Raw genomic sequence first — 22,044 nt, forward strand, 5'->3', positions numbered from 1 at the left:
TCGACTGACTTCGACTTTGAGTTTTATAAAAAGCAAAAGTTTCAGTTACAGTTATGCACTTGGAATGGAATGGAAGTAAACCAGACCGTTCTGAGAGGTATACAAGATGAAATGTGAAGCTTATTTTTTTGCAGTTGAATTCTTCAGTAAAAACCTGTGTATGATCTAAATTGTCCTTTTTGAGGTCGGCATACTTTTCTAGGTGGTTGAACTTTTGGTTTCGCGTAACCAACATAATTCCTGTGAGTGCTGTTTGCAAATAACACTGAAAACCCTAATAAGCTGACTCTACTCAACTGATTGAGTCTAATCTCGTTCTCTCAGTTGAATTGAGTAATGGCATCTCCATAACTTGTGTAATTAAGTTCACTTAACTTGGTGTTTATATAGAATTAACTTAAAGGGATAGTTCACCCAAAAATGAAAATTCTCTCATCATTTACTCACCCCATCCCAGATGTGTATGACAGATGTGTTTGACCTTTAATTGCTTAAGTTAAGGCAACTAGTTGCAAGTTCACTTAACTCAGATTTGCTGGTTAAATGTTGTTTCTATTTAATAATTTTATTGAATTTACTCAAATTTAGATCAATATCACAGCTCAAAAAAGAAGATAACAAATTCTAGGTCAATCATTAAATAAAATGTATTTACTCTCAAATGCATATATACCTGTACTTCAGTTGCACATGTACAAGGACAACTGAAATTTAGTGAACAGGGTCCAACTTGACCAAAGGGGACAAAGATCACCCTAATGGTGTCATCACTCCAAACAACTGCTGTATCTGCAACAAAACAACACGAACACTACTACAAAAGAGCTAAAACCTCTATGAATTCTTAATAACAACTATTAATGGGCCTGGGTAGCTCAGTGAGTATTGACGCTGACTACCACTCCTGGAGTCGCGAGTTCAAATCCAGGGCATGCTGAGTGTCTTCAGCCAGGTCTCCTAAGCAACCAAATTGGCCCCATTGGTAGGGAGGGTAGAGTCACATGGGGTAACCCCCTCGTGGTCACTATAATGTGGTTCTCGCTCTTAGTGGGGCGCGTGGTGAGTTGTGCATGGATGCCGCGGAGAATAGCGTGGGCCTCCACACGCTCTACATCTCCGTGGTAACGCGCACAACAAGCCACGTGATAAGATGTGTAGATTGACTGTCTCAGACACGGAAGCAACTGAGATTTGTCCTCCGCCACCTGGATTGAGGTGAGTCACTATGTCACCACGAGGACTTAGAGTGCATTGGGAATTGGGCATTCCAAACTGGGGAGAAAAGGAGAGAAAATTGTTTTTTTTTATTAAATTAACAACTATAAGCCTTCATAAGTAAGGAAACATAATTAAATAATGAAAGCGCAAAGGTTAGGTATTCCCCTTAGCCTCAATTTTGTACTCAGTATTTTTATTTATTAACACCTAAAATCTTAAGTCTATAGATTTTTAAGACAATTAAGTTCAATGAACATAGATATTTGTGTTATGAGCCCAAAACTAGACATTTTAAGGAATGCTTAATTAAGACAACTTAATTATTTTCAGTAATGACAATAATAGGGTTTACAGTGAAGTAAACAATCTATCCCGATGTCATGAAAAGTCGTACATATTTTACGAGTCGGCTAAATCGTATAATGCCATACAATGTGGTTCCTATGAATTCATATGATTTGGTCACGTGCAAATGCCCAGATGTTTAATGCGGAAGTAAGCGTGAGTTCCGTGTGCGAGGCTTTGAGGACATACTTATTAATATTATGACCTTACCCAAACCCCTCATCTAAACCTAACCGATCAGTAAAGTGTGTAAACATGATAGGAAGCTGTTGTGTGTGACAGTGGTAAGAAACAGTAGCATGCTAGATGGAAACGATCTCACATGACGTGATTGGCTGTGGTTAAAGTCGTATGAATTCATACGAGAGAAGTCGTACATAACATACGAATTAGCCAAATGTAAAGAAATCGTATGAGTCCTTAGGATTTCACCGTGAGAATGTGTTGATTAATCCCTTTCTAGTTTCCGTGTGCATATCATGTGAAAGTTACTGGGTTTATTGGCATTACGAGTTCATGACATTAAAGATTGCACATGACTTTAAGCAGACACGGTCTGTAAGTGATTTTATTGCACAGGTCCCATATTAAATGTAAAGTTGACCAACAAATGAAACACAGCCATCATTTATTCACCATCATGTTGTTCCAAATTCATTTGACTTTCTTTTTTCCGTTGAACACAGAAAATGTCAGGCAGCTTCTGTCACCATGCATTTGCATTGTATGTACAGTACATAAAATGCAATGAAAGTAAATGGTGACTGAGACTAACAGGCCTTATATCGACTTTTGTGTTCCACGGAAGAAAGATATAGGTTTGGAACAACATGATAGTGAGTAAATGAAGACAACAATTTGGGCGGCTGTGGTTCAGGTGGTAGAGTGGGTTGTCCACTAATCGCAGGGTTAGTGGTTCGATTCCTGGCCCACATGACTCCACATGCCAAAGTGTCCTTGGGCAAGACACTGAACCCCAAGTTGCTCCCAATGGCAGGCTAGCACCTTGCATGGCAACTCTGCTGTCATTGGTGTGTGAGTGTGTATGTGAATGGGTGAATGTGTCACAGTGTAAAGCGCTTTGTTGAACCGCTAAGGTTAAAAAAGGCGCTATATAAGTGCAGACCATTTACCATTCATTGATGTCATTGATCTTGTAATGCCACTTTGATTGGACGGATGTGAGTTCAGATTCATTAGCTTTCCTCAGTAATTAGACTTCAGACTACTAATGAGTCACATTTTACACATGAATGCGGGTTTTTTTATCTGATACCTATTGGTTTGTAAATATACCAAGTTTCTTTGTCAGGTGTAGGGAAACACTTCTGTTTGAGGGTCTGAAATAAAACCCACTGCTTCGTAATATTCTCCGAGGCTATAATAAAGTGTTAGAAAGGAAATTTAGATAGTCTGTAAAGTGTGTGTCTTTGATTTGATTAAATATTATGCAATTCAGTTGCTAACCAACAGTTTGTAAAACGATAGGAGCTATTTTTAGCTCTTCGTAATTTATATTAATTGCATTTTCCCCAGTAAGCCTACAGGGAGAGGAAAAATGAAAGAAGAAAATTGAAAAAGAAAGAACGAAAGATGAAAGCGAAGACCTTGGTTAGCTTTAGGGAAAGTGACCCAGTTAAGCCCAACCAAATCTAAATTTGACATGTTTTCTTCTAGAAATGTTAACAGCTTTCCAATAAAGTGAGTATTAAATCAAAGATTAATCTCTCATGTTATGTTTGTCACATTTGCATTTAAATAAAGTTATCACAGTCTGGGATATGTCAATGATTAGCAACAACATTGATTTTGATGCATTATTATTTTTTGTGCAGTGTCAGAAAAAATAAATTAAAAAAATAAATTAAAAAAACTCACACTCAGGACCTTAGAGGACAAAAATGTCTACGTCAAAAAACTGCCATAAAAATATCATATATTAATATTATTTTCCACTTTCACTGACTTAGATTTTTTAACCAATATCAGCCCTGATCATAACTACCAAATATTCATTCATTTTCAGGATTTTAACCCTTTAAATGCCTATTTGTTTACATAATGCCACTGTTGTTTTTTACTCACACACAAATTTCTCAATACACACATACAAAACACACTCTGACATCCATACTAACACACCCACACAATTTTAGCTGCATCATTTATTCAATTTGCCTGCAGTGCTCTTTAATACAGTAAACAGAAAATAGGTTAAAAGAATGTATTTGCTCCATAGGCTAAACATGAGAATTATGGCGCCATCTGGTGGAAATATTAAAAATGTACATTTTGAAGCCAGGGCTCCGGAATGAAAGCATAATATCATATAATTCATGATTTTATGCTTTAATGGCACTGGGATCAAATATTGCCATTTTAATGGGTTTCAATGGGGACATTTTTGTCCTTAAGATCCTGAGTGTAACTATTTTGTGTACACAGTGTATTATAGATGTATTATAGGGACTGAGGTTGAAATATCAAAATTCCCCCCAAAATACACACCTTTGGCAAAATTTATGCCGTTGGCATTGACATGGCCAAAATGATTGAAAAAACAAAAATGAAAAAGACAAAAATGTCCCGAATGTCGCACAAGAGTTAAACAAACAATTAATTATTTTCTTTTAAGCCATGAGCAAACAGGCTTTTCAAAGACACTGTTCCTTATAAGCCCACATGAAAAGAAAGGTATATGTCTGGTTTATAATTACAGACAGAGCACAAAATCTTGTTTGAGCTAAAGAAGATGCTTCTTAAATATTTTCATTTAATTGAAAATGATACCTACAAATATGTGCATATCCTCTGCAACAACAAATTTTTCTCTTGCTTTCTGTCAATTTTACAGTACTGTGCAAAAGTTTTAGGCACTTGGGAACAATGTTGCATAGTGAGGATGTCTTCAAAAATAATGAGATAAATAGTTTTCATTTATCACTTAATGTCATACAAAGTCCAGCAAATATAAAAAAACTAAATCAATATTTGGTGTGACCACCTTTGCCTTTAAAATAGCCCCAATTCTCCTAGGTACACCTGTACAAAGTTTTCTTGGTTGTTGGCAGATAGGATGTTCCAAGCTTCTTGGAGAATTCACCACAGTTCTTCTATCTATTTATGCTGTCTCAATTGCTTCTGTTTCTTTATGTAATCTCAGACTGACACAATATTCAGTGGGGGGCTCTGTGGGGGCAATGCCATCTGTTGCAGGGCTCCCTGTTCTTCTTTTCTATTCTATTCTATTTGCAAAAGTAATGTTTGGGAGTCTAAAATGTATTTTTTCCTATTGACACACTAAAGTAGCAGATATAAATAACCATCTTAAGACAAATGTTTTTGTGAAGCATCTTATGTGCCTAAGAATGTTGCACAGTACTGTATATTTCAAAATTAAACAGTAACTGGGCTTATATGGTGCATGGGCCTAACAGGGTCACTTCCCCTACAACTATAAAAACACATTTAACCATCTTTGTCTATGAAATCCAAGAATTGAATGGTTCTGTTAGACATTATTTCAAGTAAAGATTTAAGGAATATTCCAGTTGTCATAAACATCAACATGTGAAGCATCATGCAGGTTTTACATTAGAAGTAATTTACAGTATGTTCAGAACATTAGTATTGACTGACTCAGTCAACATAATAAGACATTCTTAGCCTATTTTAATTAAATAATGTGATATGTTTCTGAGTGAAAAAGAATATTTGGAAAAATATGTTGGGCTTGACTTGATTTTATCCATCAGGATCTTGGAAATATAAGACATTTTTTAAAATTGTGATTTTTAGGAAAAGTCACAGAAATGAATGCAGTCTTAAAAATGAATGGAAATGTCTAATACAATTTTATTTTATTTTTTATAATCAGCTCTGAAACATTTCATCAGATCTTTGTGCGTGCAGTCTTAATAAAAAAAATTTTCAGTAATCTATAATCAGTAACCATGAATGACTGGAACAGTAATGGAAATGTGTTGACGAAAAGGTATTGGATCCCTGAATAGAATTAAAATTGCAATCAAATTGCAAAGGTCCAGCACATTTTTGTAAATAGCAGGGTGCTGCCACATCAGCGTCAATCAAATGACTATTGTATAGTCGCAAATGTAGATAAATGAGCATACGGAGTATGATTTGATGTTGATTTTGTCACTTTTTTTCACTCTTTCTTCCTCAGGATCCACGCTTTAATGCAGAGGTGGACCAGATTACAGGATATAAGACGCAGAGCATCTTGTGTTTGCCCATCAAAAACCACAGAGATGAAGTGAGAATAATTAAACAAGAAAAACTGTTATGGAATGTTTGATATTAAACCATGAAACCAGGATGCATGTATAATTTATTTTTGCCTGATGTAATGCCTTAAGGTTGTCGGTGTAGCACAAGCAATCAATAAGAGGTGTGGAGAGAATACAACCTTCACAGAACAGGATGAGAAGGTGGGAAATATACTTTCACTCATTTGTATTGTATAGTTTCTGCCATGTACTATAATAATGGCTTTATTTTTCATCTCATCAGGACTTTTCATCATATCTGGCTTTCTCTGGCATAGTGCTACACAACGCACAGCTCTATGAGACATCACAACTAGAAAATAGGCGAAACCAGGTATGCCGGCAACAATGTGTTTAACTACTGCTTGAAGCATTCTTGAAAAATGGCCACTTTTTCACGTACTCTTTTTAAAGATACCGGTAGTAGGCAGTATACCGCATGCACTGCGCAGCTTTCATCGTATTAAGTAGTAAGCTAGTATACATTGCAAACATAGGCAGTATCTTGGCTGTAAATCCTGATGATTTTGTTTCAGGTGTTGTTGGATCTAGCCAGCCTGATTTTTGAGGAGCAACAGTCTCTGGAGGTTCTCCTGAGGAAAACGGTAGCCACCATCTTATCTTTCATGCAAGCCCAGGGATGCACCATCTTCATTTCGGACAGAGAAACAGCTGTAAGACCAAAATATTATATTAAAAAATATTCATGGTTTTCTAGAATGCTTATAGGATGCTTTGAAAATGCAGGCTGGGCCTACAAACAAGCATCAGCATGCCCTTTCTGAAATCTGTATTTCTTGTTTTTGAGGTGCTACATCGTGATTACACGTTCTACAAGAGAATTAACTGTTACAGTGATGACATCTCATTAGAATTTGAATACTGAACATTCTCTACGTAAATCTAATGGAGATTTTTATTATAATGGAGATATTTTATTAAAAGGTACTGTATTTATTTAAAAAATTAAGGTACACAAAACAATTATTTGTTCAGAATTATTCTTGATCGACAGTCGTTATTGAATGGAATACACAAGTATATACAGATGCAGTACAGATACTGTATGTTGTTTTTTCATGAAGCATTAGCAGAATATGAAAAATGGTTACACAAGATTACTTAAAGCAGATGCTCCCAATTAAAATAACCCCAAAAATAATGCAAAAAGGTACATAGGTCTTGAAGGTAATCTTAATGGAGCAACTTGCTGAGGGGCAGAATGTGGTTAGATGAACACTGAATAGATGAGCCTGTGCATTAATGTGCTTCTGACAACAAGAGTCACTGAGTGCATTTATATGCACACCACTATGCTGATAACTACCAAAAATCAGCTTATTTAAAAAATCTGACAACACAAGAAAACCGCGTTTGTGTAACCGGCCCTGGTTGCCCCACTCCGAATGGGACTCGAACTGGCGTCTCTGGCGTGGGAGGCGGGTGCGCTAACAAGGAGGCTAAAGGTCAGGAGAGTGAGGTTTACACACTGTACAGCTATCTATCAGCTGGCTACCATTACACTCACCCCCTAAACCTCACTCCCATCTGGGTCATGGCACCATTGTAACCGGCCCTGGTTGCCCCGCTCCGAACGGGACTCAAACCGGCGTCTCCAGCATGGGAGGCGGGTGCGCTAACAAGGAGGCTAAAGGTCAGGAGAGTGAGGGTTACACACTGTACAGCTATCTATCAGCTGGCTACAGGTCAGGAGAGTGAGGTTTACACACTGTACAGCTATCTATCAGCTGGCTACCATTACACTCACCCCCCTAAACCTCACTCCCATCTGGGTCATGGCACCATTGTAACCGGCCCTGGTCACCCCGCTCCGAACGGGACTTGAACCGGCACCTCCAGCATGGGAGGTGGGTGCGCTAACAAGGAGGCTAAAGGCTACACCCCTTAGCGTCAGACGCTAGTGCACCTCTTGAGGTCAGGAGAGTGAGATTTACACACTGCACAGCTACCTACCAGCTGGCTCCCGTTACATTTGCTTGAAACTTGAAATCATTGAGGCATTCTCTGCTTTTGATGTCAGAATGTAAATAGGCATGCACACAACACTTTGCACATTGGATAAGCAGGTAAGAACAGCAGTAAAGGTGATTTCAGTAAATGCAATGCGAAACTGGCACAATGGGCAAAAATCTATATTTGACGATTGTTTTTTGCTAAAACCGTTTATGAACTTACCTTGATAAAGAAATGCCATTTAAGGCATTTACATGACTTTACATGTTGACGGCTTATGAAGCATAATCGGTGTAAGAAAGTGCATATAAATGAGGCCACTGATAGTAAGAAGAAAGTCTTGCAAGACGTATACTGTAGCCTATCTGAAAATGGACATCTGAGAAAGTAAGTACCATAACATGTGTTAAAGTAGCCAGACCATCTTTTCTTAGTTCGCAACCATGTACTGGCTAAATAAAGGTATTTTGTTCATTTCTACAAAAAAAAGAATATTAAGCAACAAATCCAACGTAGTGTACTTTTTTAATTAATTTTTTTTAAGGAAAATTTTATACATTTAAAAAATGGAAAGAATAAAAACAAAGAAGTATTTTGAAAGATATTAATTATGGAAAAATGTAGCGAAGAAAAATAGGAGCCCGACAGGAAGGCCACAAGCCCGACATTACGTTTTACAGCAATATGCACTCCTGTTGATATCAAAGGGAATGCATTACATGAAAAGCCTGCCTGTTCACAGAAGGGACAGTTTGAGTAGGTGAGCCACAGTACAAAACCTGGATAAAAGCAACTCATTTTGTGTTCTGATTAATCCTGACCCTTCAGTAATCAGTGCAAGTTCTTGACCAGAAGCGCTTCCCCCTCAGTCAGACTACGTGTGCATGTGTGTTTTTTGGAAAGCGTTCTTGCTGCATTCTCTGCCCGCAATGCTCCAAAGAGTCAGCTTTGCAAACAACCCAAAATAGCTTCTCTGTGAAGGTTCAATTAGAACACAGTGTCATTTATCTGTTTGGTTCATTAATGTTCTGCTTTCTGTCCGGATGAAAACGACACAAACGCCTGTTTGGACTGATTTGTTGTTTCATTATATTATGTTGTGATGGCATTGTTCTTGTGAATTTGATTGTTCTATCAGGAAGACTCGCAGACTTGAATTAAATTTAAGATGACATTTATTTGATGAATACGAAACAGGAATGTAATGTCTCTCTTTGGCGTAAGCCCCGTCTGGCGGTCCGAAGAAGTTGTATTCGGAACCGTCATATCCTGCCGGAGATAGGAGGCAGGGGCGAGGAGCCTACCCCCATGCGAGACGGGACTCAACTGGTGGTGGTGGGGTGGTGGAGGTTGCCGTGTTAGCACACTGAAACGCAATGTGATAGATTGTGAGCAGACTTATAAAGCATTGGCTTACATGTGATTGGCTAGGAGTTACCTAGCTAATGGTGCGATGATGTACAGCTGCTAGTCTTCCCGCTAGAACTACGCTGCGCTTACATTTCTTGTGACTGTGACTTGAGACCCCATAAAATTGTTTGACAAGCACAGTTTTCTTGTATTACCTATTTAAACGGAAAGTAAAAAAAATAAATTAAAAAAAAGCCAATAGGGACATTTTCAAGAGTGTTAGATTGGACAAAATCTGTGTAGTGCAGGTTTAATCAAGATCTGTGCATTTTAAATGCTAAAATTAATTTGATCAAGCTTCAGGAGAACACAAGCATATACGTAAATGGCTTCATAGCTAACAAAACTTTCATTTGGAAGTTTTCATTCACAGTGTCTTAAAATTTCAGAAAGGCAACTGTTGAAAGAGGAAGACATGTTTGCAGACAAATCCGTATAAGGTGGCAGCTAAGTGGTCTGGAATGTGGAAATTAACTCACAATATATTATATTTCCCCTTCTGTTTATTGTGGAGAATCATTCTGAACTTTAATTTGATGGCTTTATAAATAGTCTTCACGCTGAACTGTGCTTGTGCTCCAAAACTGTTTAATTGTCGTGAGCGGGAATTTCTAACCCTTCCAGAAATGCACAAACATGAGCACATTAAACCATGTGACTGCAGGAGATTCAGTGTTAAGTTTACACAGGCAGTCAGACACTAATCGCATTAAAAAGCCACAGAAATACTGCTGTACCTCTCTGTTAAACCTTTTTAAAGTGTACCTCTGTGAAGTTTTGTGTAGAACTGGTAATTGCTGTTCTTGTGTTATAGAACACATTCTCCAGTGTGTTTAACATGGAATACGAGGAGCTTGATGGATCTGTGGACTTCCCAAATAGGTGAGCTTATTTACAGTATTTAAAGGGACTGTAATATAAAGATGTAGAACATTATATATAAATACTGTATATAAGATGAACTGAGCATGTAATGTAAAGCAGGCCTTTTCAAATGAAAATTCTGTCATCATTTACTCACCCTTATGTCATTCCAAACCCTTTATGACTTTCTTTGTTCCATGGAGCACAAAATGAGAATGTACCGATCGCTATTTTTCTTGCAATTACGATGAATTCAGTTTGAGAACTGAATATTTCAGGTCTCAAAAAGGATGCAAAAGCGCGATAAAAGTATCATAAAAGTAGTCCATATGACTTGTGCGCTATATTCAAAGTCTTCTGAAGCTATATGAAAGCGACATAAATTTCATTCTGTTTCTTACATAAAGCTTTCACATGGCATTAGAACAGTGGCGTAGCCAAGGGTGGGCCAGATTAGACCCAGGCCCACCCAGAATATTAGAGATTATTCTTTGACCTCAAATACTGTATATATTTATAAATGCATGAATTCTGATTTCTGAAACTGTGAAAGAACTGTTTGAATGTGCCGCTTCTCTGTTGTTAAGGAAAATGTGTTAAAAAATAAATTTGGGCGACACTTGGTCCATCCATTTTTATTGAGGCCCACCCAAAAATAATTTCCTGGCTGCGCCCTTGCTTTAGAAGACACAGTATATTGCACACAAGTCATTTGGAGGTACTTTTATGGAGGATCTGTCCTTTTTGGAGCTTGACAGACGTGGTCACTATTAACAGTTTGGAAAAGATTGACAGATACATTCTTTAATATTTCTCCTTTTGTGTTCCATGAAAGCAAGAAAAGTGATACGGGTTTGGAACAACTTCTGTATTTTCATCATGAATGTTTCCTTTGGCTGACAGCATAGAGTTTCACTTTTGGTCAACTAGAGTGAACTGAGTTATTTCAAAGAATTTTTTGTAACTATAAAAGAGGGGTCAAGTTTGTATGCAAGTATGAACATGTAGGAGATTTAACTTTTAAATATCAAGTATTTGCATTCCTCTGCACATTTCATTTACACACCAAATAGTTGTAGATGTATGTGGCTACTTAACCATGTGTTGTAGTAATTTGCCAAATAGGACAACACATTTCAAATGGATATTACAGGATAAACTCGAAGAAATAATTTGAAATATTTTTAAGATTTATGCATTTCAATTTCATTACAAAATTCCATCAAATTGTATTTTGTCATTTTTAATGGTTGAAACGAAAAATATTTAGTTGTTTTAGTTTTATTTTTTTAAAGATTACTCAATTAAATTGATGGAATTTTGTTACGAAATTGAAATGCGTAAATCTTAAAATATTTTCTTTTTAATGTAATAGTTAGAAAAAATTGTTGTGTCAATAACGTTGCATATTTTTGGGACTATGCAGTTAATGGTAATATTGATACATTTAATTTATCAGATTTAAAGACTGTTTACTTACGATAAACCAGGGGTGCTTACACTTTGGAATGAGATCTTTATAATGTTATTATAGCAAGATCTACCATACACAATATACACATAATCGGTAGCGAAATATTCTCTAACAACAAATTTTTTAATTATATAAGCATTGTTTCAAGTTCTCAAGTAATTATTTAAGACAAGTCAACAGTTAGATAAGAACAAAGAAACAAATGAATAAAAATATAAAAGCAATAAATAGAAACAAATTAAAAACAACAGAAGAAAATAAAATCAAATTAAGAAAACTGTGCTTTTTTAACAGCTTTAAAAAAAAAACTAATGTAACAGTAGCCTGTCAAGTATTCAAGTAAACATTTAGAATAAAATGATATGTAACATAAAACATATTTAAAGCTTCTAAATGTATCCAGCAAAAAGCAGTGAGTGGTTTATTTTTTTCTTTTTATTGTTGTTTGATTAATGGCAGTCTTTCAGCGGCAGTTCTGTTACATCTATACTTCAAGTCCGACATTTTGTCCCAATGTGAACTTTCACTTTAGACATTACTGACTGTATTTACATTAAAACCCATAAAAATGTTGAAGTGTATTTGACCATTTAGGCGCATTATCGCTAGTGCTCTTGAAGCACATGCGCATGTAATGCGAACACACATTGGCCACCTGTCAGTCAAACAGAGTGCCTCCATGTTTAAGACCACCATGCTAAAGCAAAATCTGCATCCTGAAGACCAGTAAAAACCAGCTGAGAACCACTGTTCTATATAAAATGGTTTCTATTTACAAAAACTTATTCTAGGTTGTTTATTGCGCAGAAACATAGCCATGTCATACATGAGAGGAGATCCATTATAATGATATTTAGTGACGTTATAAGCAGGTCTACTGAAAGATTTTTGCTTCTACAGGGAATGTGATGTCAACAAGATTAACTACATGTACGCTCAGTTTGTAAAGAACACTATGGAGCCACTGAACATCTCAGATGTCACCAAGGACCAGCGATTTCCATGGACAGTGAGTACGCATGGGAACATCGGGTCATCCCACTCTGGGATTCAGATTTTCTGAGGGTTTCACAGAACTCTTTTTCATTCAGACACTCACCACCACCCCCATGTTTCATCTATGAACTGCCCCCTTTTCCAAGCCTTCTTAAATTTAAACTCATTATGTTGGCTTGAGAAAATAAAAAAAGATGATAGAGTTTTTACAAAATCTCTAAATCAAGACCAAAATTTCCAATTGCAACTTTTTCAGGAGCTTTCAAGCTACATCCACCACACTCGGCACAGATTTTCAGACTGTTCTGTATCGGGTTGCTTTGCTATGACTTTTCTAAATGATCGGAATTAAGTATTTCACAAAGCAGATGATTGAACCTCGAAAAAATCCCATGGACTTACTCTGACGGAAAGTTCAAACGGGCCAATACTATTCAAACTCGAGCTATAAAAAAAATTCAAATGCAAACAAACACTCACAAGGCCTTTAAACTACTTTAAGTTTCTTACTTTCCTTCTTTCCATTCCTTCCAATCTGTGCCATAACCTTCAGACAACGTTGTTTCAAGCCAACATTAACGTTTGTCTTGACAAACTTTACCTATCTAGTTTTAATTGTTTTTTGGAAATCTTTGTTGTCATTTTTGCTCATCTTATCTCTGTTTTACAGAGTGAAAATCTACACTCCGCAAACTGTCAAATTAAAAGTCTACTGTGTATGCCAATTAGAAATGGGAAAAAGGACAAAGTGATAGGTATGTTTATTTTCCTGTTCTATTTTACACATACTATTCAAAACAACATCTAGAGCTGGATATGATACAAAATCAGCTATCAATTTACATTATTCCTAAAATCTTTTTTGAGGAGAGGTGTGTTATTACCAGGGGTTAAATTGGAATTTTGGAAGTGGGGGAACCATTAAATCGGGCAGTGATTCTGGTTCCATAGGTGAGATAGGCTCCCCACCCCCTAAAGAGCATAACCTTTAATACTTTATTATTAATAATATAAATATTTTTTTACTAATTATATTATCAGCATAGTAAAAGAACTGAATTTACATGAATTTAATTTCTTAGTGTACCTGTACATTTGAACCTTTTTAATAAGAATAAGTAGAATTACAAAGCATCAAAGCATTGCAAATCAGAAACATAAAACTTTTAATTTATAGTGATGTAAAGTCCGGTTACATCATCCTTAATACTCTGTGGTAGACAGCAGTAAATTGCTTTCGGCGCAATTTACCTTTCAAAAGTATCAGCGACTTCATTGATTGGTGGATCTCTCTTCAGGATTATGGGTAATGTAGTTTTTCACTGGGAATTCGGCAATTAAACATGACTTGTGGCTTCTATAGAGGCATATACATTATCATCGCTTAAACATTTGGAAAGGTTTATACATTATCATTGACAATGTAGACAATGAATGGAATTTTTACTTTTGCTTTCTATTGGCTTCCTTTGCCCATCAGTCTACACTATTTATATGCAGTATATGCTAAACAATGCCCTCCATTGTGGTGCTGGTCGAATACAATCTCTTCAGACATGAGAGAATCAGACAGCTGGACACATCAATACAAGCCCTATTATAAAAGTCTGAATTGATTAGAATAATTAAGGCTGCCCTTTTCATTTTATTTGGGGGTTTGAAGGGTTTATATATTCTATTCTATGCTAAATTGTCCACTCATGCAGTAAATGATACAACGTATCAGACTGCCTGTCTGTTTTTCTGGAATCTTGTATCCTTTATCTGCCTCTACACAACAATGAAGGTTAACTGTGCGCCTAAGGATAGCTGATAAACCACTCAATGAACTCAACCATAAATAAAAATGCTGTCATCAATTACTCACCCTCATGTTGTTCCAAACCTTGAAAATGAAAATGAAATGCAATGAAATTATGCAGTGAAAGTGAGTGGTAACTGAGAGTAACATTCAACCTAACATCTCCTTTTGTGATAACAGTAAGTCAAATGGATTTGAAACAACTTGAGGGTGAGTAAATGATGACAGAATTTTTTTAATTTTTTTTTTGGGTGAACTATCCTTTTAAGTATGTTATTTGCCTGTGAATGCAGGAGTCTGCCAGCTGGTCAATAAGATGGATGAAGCTTCAGGGGAAGTGAAACCCTTTAATCGGAATGACGAACAGTTCCTGGAGGCCTTTGCAATCTTTTGTGGGCTGGGCATCCAGAACACGCAGATGTACGAGACAGTGGAACGAGCAATGGCTAAGCAAGAGGTCACACTTGAGGTGAGCGTGATTTCACCTTTGTGCAAAGTCAGTTTGCTCCCTCATTAAAGGGGTCATACAATATAATTACAGTCAGCTTGATAAGGTTTCTTGTGCCAAAAATATAAAGATTTTCATGACCATTTTCCACCCTCTGTCCCTAAAAATTTAAGAAGCTGTTTTTTTTTTCTTGCTACTGTACCTTTAAGATATACAAAACAAAAACACCTTTTGTTATGATTGGCTAATTTCTTTGTGTTTGAAATAAATAACTTATTTACAGTTTGTGGCTTGTTGGGTCCAATTTAGTTTGTGCCGCCCTATCTTTCAATAACAGCTGCTTTGCAAAGAAATTTTGACAGATTTACAAAACAATCTGTGCTGAAATGTGCCACTCAGACTGTCCAGATAAGACTGAAATGATCAGTGACATTGATATAAACTCTAGCATTGGGATTCCTCAGAAGGAAATGCAGAGTTGCAGGTGCTACACACAGCCAGGAACAGCACAGCGTTTACCAAACTAACCTAACATCTTACTCTTATCGTTACCAGTTGGAATAATAGCATCTAGATGTATCTACTTCTTTGGGCCTTTTTTCACTTACTGGGCGAATAGGTTTATTTTTAGGGCTGTCGATTTAACGCGTTAATTTAGTGCAATAAATTATGTAAAAATAACGCATAAAAAAAAAATTACGCAATTAATCATGCCCCCGATGCGTTCATATATTCTGTAATAAAAGTATGGATTTTCCTACCATACGAGCAAATCAAGCTTGAAGTACATCTGTTTTTATGAGCCATGTCAAGAGGTCGCAATGCGCCTCAACAAACCTCACAAGCAGCGCAGCCACAGAATGAGAACCGCTCACAGCATACAGGTATATTGAGATGCAATGTTCAAAGTTTCCACTAAATTTAACTTGACATAGCGTGCTAAAAATTACTCTAAATACCAGTGAGACGCTCCAAACGTCTCCGTCTTAGGCACGCACATGTACATAGAGCGACAATTAAAAATAGCGCAGACGCAACGCAAGAATGCGTCTTGTGAGAACTGGACACATTGACAAAATCAATGCAAAACAGATTGCTGTCAACAGTAGACTTGTTCAATGATATGAGAAAAAACAAACAATATATTGTGTTCTTAAGCCACTTTTTGTATTGTCTAATCAATGCTTTATTCATCTGCCATGATAATGCAGTTTATTTCAAACTAAATTTCGATCCGTATTATATATATTTATTAGGCTCTACATATTACATTTATAAATATTTGAATTATTAGGCATTATTTATATTAATTATCTTTATTTCAGGGCCTGTCTTAGCAAATAATGATGTATGCGATTAATTGCGATTAATTTGAATAATTAATCGGTATGCCATGTAATTAATTCGATTAAAAATTTTTATCAATAGCCGTACTTTGCCTTTTTTGCCAAAAGATTATGGTGAAATGCAATGACGTTTTTGTTCCACTAAGGTGTTCGTTTGGTGGTATTTCTTCTGTTTGCGCATATCCCTGAAATTCTTGCCCTAGTAGAACTCTGCTAATCGAAGAGCACAAAAACTTCTTGTTGGTGTGGTTTGGAAGTGTTGTTATTTTTATTTATTGATTTTTCTCAAATAAACGACGATGCGCGTAGTATAAGGCTTAGGCTTTTTGGTTTTTGCAAATAAAAGTATTTATCTTTTCTACTTCCCTACTATTACTTTACCATGTCCAAGCAGGCCAAGTTGCTGGAGACCGATTAAACATCATTGATTGTAAATGTGTGTGGTCCTATGTTAATTTATTCATGTATCTTACATCAGAATGTTGCAGAACAAGTTGTTTTTGCAGCTCAGTTTCAATAAAAAAAATTATAAATTTTTTTTGGACTGTGAAGAAGTTTTCTTTTCTGAAATGTTTACATTGTACTTGACATAAAATGATCAAAGCAAATTCAATTTTTCATGATATTAGCCCTTTAATCTGAAGCTCCACACAGTCTCTCTCTCGCTCATGGGCGACATACTCCTCCCCTCTCTGTTTGTCATCCCTTCATTCTGGAGCTGTCACCATCAGAAGTAGTGGTGACATGTTGTCTTCTGCAGCTGACTCGATGGCTGCACTCCACATCAAGCATTCTCCTCTGTTCTTGCCCTCCTTCTTTAACCGTACAACACGTTGAATGTGCTCGGAATGGAATAACTGCAATGCTTTTTGCTGCATTATATGTGGAATACTACCTACATGATTTTTTATCAAATAGATTGCAGCGATAATCATTTTAAACAGTAGTGTGCAGGGTTGTAAATTAACCAGAGCTCAGGGCAACAAAAGTAACAAATGAGATAGAATGTGGGCAAAAACGTTTTTGTATTTGTTATTATATTGTATTTATAAGTAGCAGCCATATTTGTTTATTTGTGGGATTATCAATGAATTTATTCAATTGAACTATTTTGCATACGTAGACTCGTACACTTTGGGGCGAATTCACTAAACAGTCACTTTTGTGCATGGAATTTCAGGCTAGAAACCTGCTTCTTATTTACTAACTACTCGCAAACTGGTTTAAGCAGACGTGTCATGAGTTTTTACGGTAAATTAAGTCATTCTCATTCCTTTCCATGCAAACACGCATACTTTCTACGGAAATTAGGCTCATTATAGATTGCGCTTTATTCTGAAAAAATCTGCACTATTTGCCCGGTGCAATTAACATCTCGCTATTACTGCCTCAGGAAAGCAGGTGGTAAACTAAATTGTATTTAAAAGAGATGCTTGTGTACATTTTCTATTGATCATTGCAGATGTAATTCATCCAATAATTATCAAATAATGGAGAAGATTGTTATAATCTGGCATATATTCGTAGTCAAGCGCACTTTCAACATGTTAAAGAGATGATTTGGGTGATTACAGAAGTGATGCTGTAGCCTACTGCGTCCTCCACTATGAAGCGCTCAGAACCGACCTGCAAGATCAGAACTGCCCCGTGCACATTGCTTTCAGCACAGATTGTTTTGGGCTTGTTTGTGCCGTTGCCTGATCTGCATTATTTCTAAACAGCGCTTTAACTTGGTGCTATTTATTCTTAGTGAATTCCCCTCTGTGTGTTTTATATGGTCAAAACAATGCCCTCATAAGCCTATGAGTCATAAGCCTATATGTATATTTTCTGCAGGTCCTCTCATATCACGCCTCTGCGGCAGAGGAAGAGACGCAGGCGCTCCAGGTAACTGTGGTAAATTACAGTTTCTTAATTTATCAGTTATCATCCTTTATGTCATAAAAGAAACATAAAAGACAGTTGGCTTTCTGATACATAACAGGCTCTGATAGATGTCAGTGTAAACCATCTGACGTTATCTTCTGCCCCGAGGTAACCATTGATATAGGGGTAGTTCACCCAAAAATATACTAGTACGCCCTAGTGTCACGATAGAAATGTAAAGCAAGCGTCAAAATTTCCTGTCAATGACTGAAAAACTCTATTGCTTGTACGTTTTATCACATTGTGTCTGGTTAGGACATGTTGTTAGGCTAAAAACATTATTATTATATGCAGGAAACCTGCTTTTTGTGATTTTTATTAATAATAAATGTAATTTTTAATTGAGGTTTTGTGTCTTTTGTCTTATTGCTTTGCCTAAGATCACCCTGTATCCTTGGCAACATCTTGCACAAGCTCTCGTGGATAACTGCTTCAATAATTGTGTTATTCTACACATTGTTTTGATATATTTCATAGCTTCAGACACGCACAGCTGTGTGAGAAGGGATTTTCCGTCAAGCACAGGTTGCTTGGATACAGCATATCTTAGCGCCAAAATTTCAACTTCAAATGAGACCAATTTGTTCCTTAATTACACCAATTATTCTCATGAAGAAAAGGTCAACATGTAGATTTATCACTGTTTGCATAATTCATAAGGTAAGCAAAAGATTTACAGCACATGAGGATGTACTTATTTTTTGAGTATGATGGAATAGGATGTTAAATGTTGATATAATTATTTAAAAATATGCTAATAATAATGTGTGAAGTCAATATGAAATTAAAATTGAACCTATTTATGTTCTTAATATACTGTAGGTTCCTGGTCTTATAGTGCATGATTCTTTGTCTCCTTTGCCTTCTTGAAACATTTTACAAATAGGAAAGACAAACAACAGGATATAGAGAATAGAGAAACAGAGTGATCAGACTGTATTTATGAGCTCTGCATTATGCAATGCAGCGTTTTCAGCCACAAGCACACAAAGTGCAGCACAGCTAATGCTCATCCAGTGTACAGCTGACTGTGCTGATCACAGCTCATTGATTATTAATGCCTGACAGACAGTGATATCTTGCCTTGCAGTTTGAATGTTTGTTGAGTGAATAAATAACTGTGGTTGAGTGTGAGTGTGCGTATGTTTACGGTTGAACTCAGCTCTGTATGGGAGTGATTGCTTGCTTGTTAAATGAAATGTTTTGGTTTAATGTTCTCCTCTGCAGGCAGCTACCATCCCTTCGGCTCAGTCTTACAGACTGCTGGACTTCAGCTTCAGTGATTTTGACCTCACGGACACAGAGACGACCCAGGCAACCATCCGTATGTTTGTGGACCTCAAACTGGTGCAGAACTTTCAGATGAAGTACAAGGTAACTGTTCTGTGGCCCCATTGTAAGCAAATCCATTTGAAATTCAGAATAATAAAGGTACTCAAAAGTATCTCAGATGTGAAAATATAGCCAAAACAACCTGACAACTACCTAGCAATGTTCTAAAAAAATAACTAGAACAACCATCTTGCAACAACCTCCTAGCAACCACCCAGAACATCCTAGCAAGAGCCTATTAATGATCTAGCAAACGCTTAGGGCACCTTAGCAACCACCCAGAACAACCTAGCAATGATTTAGCAACTTTCTAGGACACAGTAACAACCACCTTGCAACAACCTAGCAACTGCCTAGGACACCTTAATAACCAGCTACCAACCACCCAGAACACCCTAGCAACCACCTAGACACCACCTGGCCATGCCCTAGTAACCACCCAGAACAACCTAGCAACCACTTAGCAGTTCTCTAGCAACAACTTAGGACATCCTAGAAACAACTTAAAAAACACCCTATCCTATTTTTACGGACATATTCAACCTTTCTCTCTCTTTGTCTGTAGTCCCCACATGCTTTAAAACGTCCACCATTGTGCCTGTTCCAAAGCAATCCAAAATCACTTGCATAAATGACTGGCGTCCTGTTGCTCTGACCCCCATCATCAGCAAATGCTTTGAGAGACTAATCAGAGATTACATCTGCTCTGTGCTGCCTCCATCACTTGACCCATTGCAGTTTGCTTACCGCAACAACCGCTCCACTGATGATGCCATTGCATCTACAATAAAAGAACACTTATGTGAGAATGTTGTTTGTAGACTACAGCTCAGCATTCAACACCATAGTGCCCTCCAAGCTTGATAAGAAACTCCGGGCTCTGGGCTTAAACAGCTCGCTCTGCAGCTGGATCCTGGACTTCCTGTCAAGCAGACGCCAGGTGGTTAGAATGGGAAGCAACATCTCCTCATCACTGACCCTCAACTCTGGAGCCCCGCAGGGCTGTGTTCTCAGCCCACTCCTGTATTCCCTGTACACACATGACTGTGTGGCAACACACAGCTCCAATGCCATCATTAAGTTTGCTGATGATACGACGGTGGTATCTGATCACTGATAATGATGAAACAGCCTACAGAGAGGAGGTGCACACTCTGACACACTGGTGTCAGGAGCACAACCTCTCCCTCAATGTCAGTAAGACAAAGGAGCTTGTGGTGGACTTCAGGAGAAGAGATAGAGAACACAGTCCCATCGCCATCAATGGAGCACCAGTGGAGAGAGTCAGCAGCTTCAAGTTCCTGGGTGTCCACATCACTGAGGAATTCACATGGTCCATCCACACTGAAGCCATTGTGAAGAAGGTTCATCAGCGCCTCTTCTTCCTGAGACAGCTGAGGAAGTTTTGAATGAACTGCCACATCCTCACACGGTTCTACACCTGCACTGTAGAGAGCATCCTGACTGGCTGCATCTCTGCCTGGTACGGCAATAGCACCGCCCACAACTGCAAAGCACTGCAAAGGGTGGTGCGAACTGCCAGACACATCATCGGAGGTGAGCTTCCCTCCCTCCAGGACATATATACCAGGCGGTGTGTGAAAAAAGCTCGGAGGATCATCAGAGACTCCAGCCACCCGGGCCATGGGCTGTTCTCACTGCTACCATCAGGCAGGCGGTATTGCAGCATCAGGACCCGCACCAGCTGACTTCATGATAGCTTCTTCCCCCAAGCAATCAAACTCTTGATCTCCCATGATCAAAATACATCAGCACTGCACTTTATTACTCTTACTCTTATATCTCACACCGGACTGTCATAAATTATATTATTATTATATTATATTCTCTCTTAACAACACACTGGCAACTTACTATCAACCGACAGCCTGAATGTCAATACAGTACAATACAACCTACTGTATATTTTATATATACTATATATACTTTTTTATTGTATAATGTGTATTCTATATTGTGTGTATTGTATACTGTACATTGTATGTTATTATTTGTATATTGTGTTATATGTAATTATGTGTATAATAGATTTTAAATTGTGTTGTAAATTGTCATAGTTACTTGTGTAACCTCTGTTCCCTGATGGAGGGAATGAGACGTTGTGTCGATGTAGTGACACTAGGGGTCACTCTTGGGAGCCTGAGACACCTCTGGTCCTTGATAAAAGGCCAATGAAAATTGGCGAGTGGTATTTGCATGCCACTCCCCCAGACATACGGGTATTAAAGGAGCTGGTATGCAACCACTCATTCAGGTTTTATGCTAAGGAGCCGATATAAGGTCCGGCCATTTCAGCGGGTAGTTCAGCGTTGTGGCAGGAGGGACACAACGTCTCGTTCCCTTCATCAGGGAATGGAGGTTACACAAGTAACCATGACATTCCCTATCTGTCACTCACTCGACGTTGTGTCGATGTAGTGACACTAGGGGTCCCTATACGAAACGCCACAATTGGCTGAACTGTGTTACGTGAACTGGCGGTGTGTGGTGGGCAGACTACTGTGTGCCTCATAGCCAGCACACCAGGTCAACACATAACCTCCCCCAACATAGTTATGAGTGTCGAACGGCCCCTTTTGGGGACAAGTCAACTACCCAAG

The 22,044-nt window shown here is 37.7% G+C and overlaps 1 protein-coding gene across 6 annotated transcripts in view; it reads left to right on the forward strand.

Annotated features, from left to right (window-relative positions):
- Positions 1-22,044, forward strand: part of pde5ab (phosphodiesterase 5A, cGMP-specific, b) — a 59,244-nt gene that overhangs the window by 11,890 nt on the left and 25,310 nt on the right. For 5 of the 6 annotated variants that reach the window (XR_007897976.1, XM_051705397.1, XM_051705392.1 and 2 more), the window contains 10 exons: positions 5,750-5,839; positions 5,943-6,014; positions 6,097-6,186; positions 6,389-6,526; positions 10,051-10,118; positions 12,475-12,583; positions 13,241-13,325; positions 14,665-14,840; positions 18,002-18,061; positions 19,319-19,465. Coding sequence is in view for 5 of the 6 variants with exons in the window: in XM_051705397.1 (XP_051561357.1) it covers positions 5,750-5,839; positions 5,943-6,014; positions 6,097-6,186; positions 6,389-6,526; positions 10,051-10,118; positions 12,475-12,583; positions 13,241-13,325; positions 14,665-14,840; positions 18,002-18,061; positions 19,319-19,465 (1,035 nt within the window). In the remaining variant the exon portion in view is untranslated. The remainder of the gene's footprint in view (positions 1-5,749; positions 5,840-5,942; positions 6,015-6,096; positions 6,187-6,388; positions 6,527-10,050; positions 10,119-12,474; positions 12,584-13,240; positions 13,326-14,664; positions 14,841-18,001; positions 18,062-19,318; positions 19,466-22,044) is intronic. The other variant, XM_051705374.1, reaches the window with a different exon arrangement.

This window comes from Myxocyprinus asiaticus, chromosome 1, assembly GCF_019703515.2.
Source record: "Myxocyprinus asiaticus isolate MX2 ecotype Aquarium Trade chromosome 1, UBuf_Myxa_2, whole genome shotgun sequence".
In the NCBI taxonomy this organism is placed as follows: domain Eukaryota; kingdom Metazoa; phylum Chordata; class Actinopteri; order Cypriniformes; family Catostomidae; genus Myxocyprinus; species Myxocyprinus asiaticus.